The 8965-nt window shown below is 59.1% G+C and overlaps 1 protein-coding gene across 1 annotated transcript; it reads left to right on the top strand.

The window, feature by feature from the left end:
* The first annotated feature begins 385 nt into the window (after positions 1 to 385).
* On the top strand, positions 386 to 8534 carry UBALD1 (UBA like domain containing 1). The gene is made up of 3 exons (XM_057406542.1): positions 386 to 656; positions 6312 to 6371; positions 7401 to 8534. Exons 1-3 carry the CDS (start codon positions 549 to 551, stop codon positions 7719 to 7721), a joined length of 489 nt encoding a protein of 162 aa, XP_057262525.1. The 5' UTR covers positions 386 to 548; the 3' UTR covers positions 7722 to 8534.
* Positions 8535 to 8965: the final 431 nt, after the last annotated feature.

Below are 8965 nucleotides of genomic sequence, written 5' to 3'. Positions count from 1 at the left end.
CCCCCCAGCACCTTCCAGAACCTTTCCCCGCTGCCAGCTCTCCTCTTACACCACGGCAGCCTGTCAGGGACGTGCTGCGGCCGCGGGACTCACAGCAGCACAGCCCTGCAGAGGAGACCGCACAACCCCCACCATTTATTACCGCTGGTGGAGGGCCCGGGGCCAAAGGGCCGCCCCCCGCCCTTCACCTCAGGCCCCGGGGTTGTGAGGGGGCGGCAGCTCAGGCCTGAGGTAGCCGTGACGGGCCCGGATAGGCCTCGGAGAGTGGCGCACCGCAAGGGCGGCAGGATGTACACACACCGGCGCCGCCTGGCTAAACGTTACCGGGGCCCGCGCCCGTGCCCCACTGCTGCGCCCCCCTCAGCGCCCCGCCCGTCCCCGCTCCGCCCCTGGCGGCCGACGGCGGGGCTCGCCGGGCGCCGTGAGTCAGTGCCCAGTAAACATTGGCGTGAGCCGCGCCGGCTCCGCCATGGTGGCGGCGCCGTGAGAGAGGGGGACGCGGCGGCGGGCTGGGCGCGGCGGCGGCGGGCGGCTGGGGGGCCGGGGCCATGGACGAGCTCAAGCACCAGGTGATGATCAACCAGTTCGTGCTGGCGGCCGGTTGTGCCGCCGACCAGGCCAAGCAGCTGCTGCAGGCGGCCCATTGGCAGTTCGAGGTGAGGACGCCGCCCCGAGACCGGGACCCGGCCCCCGCCGAGCGCTCGGGGCCGAGCGGGTGTGTTCGTGCAGCGCGGTGAGCGTGGGCTGCGCTGTTGCCTTTGCCTGTGCCCGTGTGTGTGTGTCTGTCCCCCAATACCCTCACATCCCCGCTCCCAGCGCGGCGGCCGGCACGTGTCGTGGGCCCGCGGCGGGGGGGGGGGGGGGGACACACGATGACACGGGGACGTGTGGGGCGGGAGTTTTGCGAGCGTGCCGCGTTGCGTGCGCGTGGGCCCCGCACGGGGGGCGGAGAGAGGCGGCGCGCGGGTGGGTGCGGGGCGGGGGAACCCGCGGGTGCCCAGCGTGGCCACGGCCCCTTTCTCCGGACCCGCTCCGGGCCTCCCGTGTGGGTCCGTGCGCTGGAAATCCCCGTCCCAGCCGTTCCCACGTCCCTGTCCTGGGAGTCAGTCCTCGGGAACCATGGGAGAGGAGACTCTGTAGGTCAAAGCCATCCTGGCTCCAGACGCCTTTTCCTCTTGCTCGCAGGCAGGATACTCCAGGGTATTGACAGGGTTTAACGCCGCGGGTGGGAAGCGCCCCGCGGCCTGTCCGGGTGCTCTGTGCATCCAGAGAGCCCCGAGCTGGAGAGCAGGCGGCTCCGCAGCCTTAGCAAGCAGAGCTCCTTCGAAATAGGACTGGGTTTCCCTCGTGCAGCCCCAGCAACTCTCTAGTCTGGAGCTGGTGGATATGATGCTAATGGCACCTTTGTAATTCATGTTTTGTGATGCAGAAGGAGGTCTGAGTCGGTGTGGAGATCGGGAGGTTCAGTTTGTGTCTGTCCCTGTGGCTGGGGCACCCCTCCCGCAGCACCCCGGGTGGGTTCGAGCTCTGCTGGCAGGGCCTCACTCGGGGGCTTGTTCTGAAACGCAATGTGTCGGATCAGGCGTGGAGTGGAGGCAGTTCATCGCCATGCGATCTGCGTATGCTGACAGCATTCCCAGATGCTAAATGAGAGGCCAGGAGGCATTCGAAGTCAAGCCATGCGTGGCCAGGAGCGAGAGTGAACGCCGAGTTGGTGTTCCCTTCTGTCGTGCCCGTTTACTACCTCGGCCCGCTGCCGGGAGCACCATTGGGGGTGGATGTGTTGCATGCGTAACGTGCTCGGGGTTTTGTTTACTAATACAGCTTGACAGTGGCCCTCTGGGACGGGCGGGATCTGCTTCCGCCACGGCCGTGCGTGTCGCAGAAGCGCTGGGAAACGGCTGACAAAAGTTGCAGCTTTTCTCCCCAAGGGCTCTGCAGAACTTTGCCACCGTTTGGCGAGTTGCACAAGTACAAACGGCCGTCTCCTGCCGGCCTGGCACTCACATGACTCAGAGGAAGCTGGGCTGTAAACAAACGCTGCAATGAGCAGTTACCATGTTCCCACTCACTTTTGGTGCAACGGTCAGATAATTCCCTTTGCAAAATGGCCGCTGGGCATGCCTTCTTCGGGGAGCTGCGCTGGGGAGGTGGTGTCTCCCAACTCCAGCCTGCTCCCACCTCCTGCCTGGGATACTCCAAGGCTTTTGTTTTTCTGTGTAGTACCCATATGCTGCTGGCCTGTGTCTGCAGCGAGTGTAAACTGGTGGAGTTCAGGCAAGTTCCGTGTGAGTGAAGGCAGTGTAAATTAGCAGTCTCCTCACATTGACAGCGCTGCTCCAGGGGCGCAGTGTTAGTTGAAGCAGCCCATTTGCACACTGAGGATGTTGCTCCTGTCTGTAAGACCACCATAGAGTGAGGTGATCTGCACAGTGGAGCTGAGGCAAGCTGGATGGCCCGGTGACAAAACAGCAGGAGTTGGGTTCTCCCAGCAACGTGCATCCATCCTGGCTGGGGCACTCTTGGTGTCCATCTGTCCTGCCCGGGACCTTTCCGACCTGGGCATGTGCCCTGCTCGCTGTTTGTGGCATGTCACAAGGTGCTGGGTCAGCGGCAGGAGCAAGAGGGGAGGCCACTGTGAAACACTTCAGACTGGTGGGATCCTGATGTTTTGGGACTGCTTTCCTGCGCTCGTGGTGCTTTGGGGCTGTTGTGACTAGTGGGGGCTGCAGAGGGTTTGCTGTGCATGGTGTCCTGCTGCCCCTGGCAGACCTGGAGTTTGGAAGGAAGAAATTTGATCCAGGACCTTGAGCAGGGCAGGAGATCAGGAAACTGGGATACAGCTGCCTTCAATGCAGTGTGAACTGATCAGAGCCTGTACCATGCTCTGGGGCTCGATAAGAAAGCTGCTCATTTTGCATCCCCTCTGTCCCCGGGGAACATGGGTAGTGTGTGGATTACCTGTTCCACTTGCCATGACTCCTGGTTCATAGGGACCCAGGACAGGCTTTCTCTTGAAGCGCCATGAGTTCTGCTGTGCTTCCAGGGACAGCAGTGGTGGGTGCCAGCAGGAATGGCCATCCCAGCCCTCCAGCCGCTGGAGCAGTGCCATGGCTGATGGCAGGGGCAGGTTTACAGGCCAAAGAAAGCAACTTGGAGTGTCTCTGGGTGAAGGCTGGCACTCGGCCTCTGGGACCGCAGGTGGTGGCTTTTTGGAAGAAGCCAGGGAGCGCAGGAGGTACCTGAAACCCAGCAGGCTACCAGGGAGACGTTTCAGAGTTTGCATTGTGGTGCACTGGGCTCCTTCTCAGGTAGAAGAGCATTATTTGGCTTTGTTATGCGCTGATTGCTGCTGGGGCTGCTTGGGAAGGATAAGAGAAAACCCACCCGTTCCTTCCTTTTTCCTGGTGTTAAGTGTCTCTGTTCGGTGTAGTGAGATTGTGGGGAAGAAGAGCAGGAGCAGGTGCCTGGCTCTGCTTGCTGTGTCCGTGGTTGGATTTCCACTTCCTCTTCTAATGTATTTGTGTTTCATTGAGCTGCTTTCCTTTCCCTTTTCCTTGTGGCTCAAGGGCAAGGTGTCCCCAGGGCTGCTCTGGCACCATGGGCCTGATCCCCTCTGCTGGCAGTGGCTGCAGCTCATACATGCAGTCGAGATGGAGTAGGCTCAAATGCAGCTTGGGCTGGGGATCAAACAGCACCTGGCAATCCATCTGAGTGGCTGCAGAGGGCTGGTGTCCTGCTCCTCCAGGCTGAGCATGTTCTCTGCAGCACCTAGGTCTCCTTGCACTAATCTCCGCCCCAGCCCCTGCAGCCATCCGGTGACACGGGGTCACAATACGTGCCTCTTGGCACCCTCTAGGGTCTCTGTGAGCTGCCTCAGGGAGAGCTCCTGGTTTTTATCCTGGGGGGGACACAGAGTGGCCTGGTCCCCTGCAGAGTGTGGCCAGGGAGTGGGTGCTTGTGCCCATCTCACACTCAGGGTGACATGGGTGATGGGGCCTTTGGTGCAGGGTCAGAGCTGAGGAGTGTCTCGGGCTCTTTCTAAAGCAGAGGAGCATTAATTGGCTTTGCTGTGGCACCAGTTACCCGAGCATTTGTGATGCTGGCTGGAGACCAGGAAGCATCAGCAGCTTTGGGGACATGTGTATCCCTGGCACCATGTGCCACCAAGGGGCCTCTGTCCTGCTTGGGGTGGGACTGCTGCAGGTCCTGGGTCCCTGGGTAGGTGGCAGCTTTTCCCATGGGCAGTGAGCAGAGGATTTGCTTCTGCTGTGCTTGGAAAGGGGCAGATGGAGGGGAGGAGACACAGTGTTTCAGGCAGAGGCGCCTGTGATGGTGGAGTGCTTCCTCTGCAGGTCACAGCTTTCATCCCAGCATCAGCAGGGATTGGTGGGCAGCTCAGGGAAACAGTGGGGACCTTCTCTGTCCCTGTCTGCTGATGGCACAATCCCAGATATGAGGCCGCTTGGAAGACAGGAGCACAGAGCAGATTTAATCAGCTTATGGTACCTGGCTGTGCCCACACCTCTCCGTGCTTACTGTTTGCTGTTACCCCCCTTTCTTATCACAGTCCTTTCCTGTCTGAGTGACAGGGCCGTTGTTGTTGACATCAGACCTCACCCAGGACAAAGGGTAACAGGGTGGGGGTATTGCTGCCTCAGAAATGTCCATGTCTCGTTAGACATTATCTTGATTCTTAGACACGTGCATGTTCAAAGAGCTGGTCTCCAGGGCCAAAGACCCAATTCCTGCTGTATGGCTGCTGCTGGAACCCGGTGGGCCTTGCCTGAGGGTGCTGAGGGCTCTCTGATCATAGCCTGGCTGGGTACAAGGTTCAGGTACTGCGTTATTCAATGCAGACAGAGAAGCACAGCTTTTGCAGGGGAGAGCTTCCTCAGCCCAGCTGTTGTACACTCTCCCCGAGGTTTGGGAGCTGCCTGTCTCTACAGCAGCAATTGCTTCTCCACCCAGGTCTGGATTGTTGTTTGCAGATACCGCTCCTGGCTGCCACCTGGTCTGGCTGATGGTTCACCACCACTCAGCCAGGAAACCATAAACACCTTTTCCAATGGCCAGCCCCAGCTCTCCAACTCCCCAGTGGTGGAGGCACAGCCCCTTCACCTTCCCAGGGACTGCCAGCCTGGGTGTTTGGGGCAGAAGTTTTCCATTGGATCAGCAAGTTGGTCTGCCTTGCTGTCGTTCATCCCGTCCCTGTGTGTGTGTGGTGGCAGGACTGTGGCTGATGCAGTTTTGTGGTGTTTGGTGCAACCTGCCTCTGCTTTTTCTAGGTTTTTTTGTATTTTACTTGTTAGCAGCTTGGGTAACCCCAGGCACCAGCTTGCAGGAAGGGAGCAGTCTTTGGTGGTGTGGCAGTGCCTGGCTGCAGCTCTGTGCCTTGTATCCTGCCTTGTAGACCTGCAGGGTGCAAGGGGAAGGTTGAATGGGGCTTTTCCTCCAACCAGAACCAAATCCAAACCACTTATCTTAACGTTTCTAGAAACTCTGATCTACAACCAAATAAAACCATTATTTTATAGCTCTGAGTTAAAGTCTGAACAGGAGTCAGCTTCACCTTCACCGGTCCTGTGTCAGCCCAGTCTCCTGTGCCCCCAAAGTGCCATCTGCCTCTGCTCTTCCCAGACCTGGGCTGGGTGTTTGCCTTCCCGGACAGCCTGTGTTCCCAGTGTTCCCTCCCTGCTTGTCCTCTCACATGCCTGTGGCACGTGACACATTTACCAGGTTATTACTGGTCTTAACTGGAAGCTAACTGAAGTGATGTCAGTCCTAACCATACCCTGCCTGCAGCTGGATTGGAAATGCTCTGGTGTATGGGATGGGCTATCTGTTGCAGCTCCAGCCCTGGGGATTTCCCAGTATGAATATTTATGACTGTGATCTCGTCCTGTTAAGGACATGCATGTAACTGGTTCCTCCTGGGTTTGGATTTCATTTCCCTCCTCTCCCTGCACACAGTGGTTGCAGAGCATTGTTGTGAGCTGTGAAATGCCTTTTGGGGTCCACTCCAGCAGTGGCCGCTTCTAAGGAATAAGCACAGTGATCCCAACTAGGTGTGACTGCTGATCACCACAGTGCAGGCCCACAGCAGGTGCGGGTCCCTGCTTGGGCATGCGGGAGCAGCTCTGTGCAGCACTCTCCTGTGGAGGCATGGGGGCTGCAGGCATGGTCCAGCCCACAGGGCCTGTTTTGGATCATCTTTGGGGTGTTGCAAAGCCCTGCTGTTGTGCACAGGGATGAGGTGGGTGCCCAGTTTGTGTGCTGGTGGTAACACCATCTTCTTTTTTGTTTTTCAGACTGCTCTCAGTGCTTTTTTCCAAGAAACAAACATCCCCTACAGCCACCACCATCAGATGGTAAGTGATTTCCTACCTCTGCAGCACTCGCCCAAGGCACAGCACCAGCTGGCCGGTGCTTCTGGCTGTTGCCGATGCCCAGCTCGCTGCTTCACAGCCCCAGTAGAGCAGGCAGGGAGGTCTGGCCAGGCACTGCCAGAGCTGCCTGCCAAGGAAGGTTTTCCTGGAGAGCGAATAGGGGTGGCATAGCCTGTCCTACACAGTGGGACAGCATGGTTGGGGCTGCCCTCACACCTGCAGAGAGGTTGAGGCTGCTCCTCGGGGAGGGACATCTCATGGAGGGTGTTTTGGGCATGGCCAATGGTCCAGATCAGCCCCAACATGGCAGAGAGAGCCCAGGGGAGCCTGGAGCACTGCCCCCCTGTAAGGTGTGTAAACACACATGCAGATGCATGCATGCTTCCCACTCTGCAGCCCAGACGCTCATGAGTGCTCCTGTGCTTGCTGGAGCGACTGAGCTGGAGCAGGCCTCCAGCACAGCATGTGCAGTGTATGGATGTGTGTAAACACAAGAGAGCGTGCATGCATGTGGGTGCTGCCTGCCAACTAATCCCAAACTTGGCTCCTTAACTCTCAGGACATGGCAGCCCATAATCTGCTTGAGCAGATATGTCTTAGGGATTTGCTGGCTGCTGTGGTCTCATTTAACTCTCCAGGACAGTTGGGGATATGGAGCATGCAGTAAGTGTGCAGAGCAAGTGCCTGAGGGCCCTGAGTGTGCCCAGTCTCCCATGAGGTGGGAGCTGAGCCAGAAAGCTGCAGGTCCAGGGTAGCACCAGTGAGCTGTGGGGTTGATGGGTCCCTGCTTCAGTGCAGGAGGCGGACAGGCAGATCCCATCTGTGCCCTTTTGACAGGAGCACTCACCACAGCATTAATAACTGCTGCTTGTGAGCAATGTTGTCAGCAGAGCACAGGTCCAAGGGCCCTCTGAGCCACAGCAGTGGGGGCAGAGGGGTCTTGCGCTGGGCCCTGATGGGAGGCAATGGTGGGGACTCCCTCATGCCTGATGCCATGTCTCCTTCCCACAGATGTGCACTCCTGCCAACACGCCAGCCACGCCGCCCAACTTCCCCGATGCCCTCACCATGTTCTCCCGCCTCAAGGCCTCTGAGAGCTTCAACAGCAGTAGCCCCGTGGCCTCCATGGCAACCTCCCCACCACCCCCAGCCCCACCACTGCCCCAGCACGGGGCCTTCAACTCTACCTGGCCCACGGCTTCCCCCCCTGGCCAGCAGCAGAGCATGTGGACTCCGGCTGCCACAGCGCAGCCCTCGGGCTGGCCAGCCACCGTCTCGCAGCAGGCCACAGCAGAACAGAAGGCCAATGTGACCATGGAAGCAGAGAGATGAGGCCGCGGCGGAGAGCGAACGCGGTGGGGACCCCTGCATATAAATATCTATTCCCCCCCCCCTCCCCGAAGAGGAGAGGAACTCTGCTGCCAGGCGTCTGGCAGCCGCAGAGACACACGAGCAAATAGCTGCCTTGCATGGGTTTGGTTTGAAGTAGTTTTTACTTGTCCTCGAGCTGAACAGAGCTCCCCAGAGACAGCAGGAGGCTGCGTGGGACATGGGACTGGTGCTGCCCTCTACCTGGGACCCTGCTGCCTCTGTGGGCTCAGGGAGGGAGTGCCCCCTCCTCTTTTGGGACACCGGAGTTTGCATGCGAGTGACATTTACAGAGGCGGTCCCTTCTTCATAGTCCCCTGGGCCACCTCACTGGGCAGAGTGGATTGTGCCTGAGTGTTTCCCCCCATCCCTTGGCCCCACTTGAGCAGGTGGAGGGCAGACGCAGGCACCCCACACAACTTGTTTTTTTTAAGGGCTGGAGAGAGCAAGGGCTGCTCCTGCTCAGCTGCAGCCTTTGCCCCGCATGTACCATGCTCGCTGATGAGCAGGGCTGGGGGACACCAGCTCCTGGGGAGGCGTCTGGCCTCTCATCCAGCCCGGACAATGCGGAGCAGGGGGTGACCCATGGTGGCCCAGCTGGGCCAGCACATCGTCCCCTGCCCTCCTGGGATGGGGTTTGCCCAGGGCTGTTTGCATGACACAGTGTAACCCTAGAGACTGGGATCATTTTTAACCCCTCTGTTCTTTTCTCCTGGTGGCTGGAAGTCCCTCTGGACATGCCGCAGCCGCTTGCAATACACGCTCTTCTGCTTTGAACCCTGTGTCCTTGCTTCGTTTGCAGCAGCAGTGGGATGCAGCAAAGGCTAGCCTGGGCTTGGGATGTTTCAGGATCTCTCTGAGTGGCTCTGTGCGTGCTGTGGCGCTGAGCTGGGGCTGGCTGCATTGTGCTCTGTGTGCTGCCCCACACAGCCTGTCCCAGCCTGCAGTGACTGTCAGCCACCTTTGGCCAGTTGCATGCCAGTGCTCAGCCCCAGCAGAAGCCAGCCCCGATCTGCCCCACCACATCAGTTGTGGGTATGTGACCCCACCAGGAGCAGGGCTGGCCTGATGGCAGGGCTGCAATGAGAGCTCGGGTTCCCTGTGTGTCATCCTGGGTGTCTTGCTATGACCTGGCTCTTATTCCGTGTATACTGGATGATGGGCCAAGTCCCATGTAGTTGCTCTCCCTGCTGAGCCCTCTCCTCATG

This window comes from Pezoporus wallicus, unplaced genomic scaffold, assembly GCF_028554395.1.
Source record: "Pezoporus wallicus isolate ANWC-B61680 ecotype Strahan unplaced genomic scaffold, APGP_CSIRO_Pwel_v1 contig_6155, whole genome shotgun sequence".
Classification (NCBI taxonomy): domain Eukaryota; kingdom Metazoa; phylum Chordata; class Aves; order Psittaciformes; family Psittacidae; genus Pezoporus; species Pezoporus wallicus.
The sequence above is the reverse complement of the archived record's forward strand: the minus strand, read 5'-3'. Positions and strand labels throughout refer to the sequence as shown.

Excerpts from the sequence above, each read along its gene's own strand:
- UBALD1 (XM_057406542.1), top strand. The coding sequence starts at position 549 with ATGGACGAGCTCAAGCACCAGGTGATGATCAACCAGTTCGTGCTGGCG. Across the intron at positions 657-6,311 it reads CGGCCCATTGGCAGTTCGAG|ACTGCTCTCAGTGCTTTTTT; the intron begins GTGAGGACGCCG and ends TTTGTTTTTCAG. Across the intron at positions 6,372-7,400 it reads ACAGCCACCACCATCAGATG|ATGTGCACTCCTGCCAACAC; the intron begins GTAAGTGATTTC and ends TCCTTCCCACAG.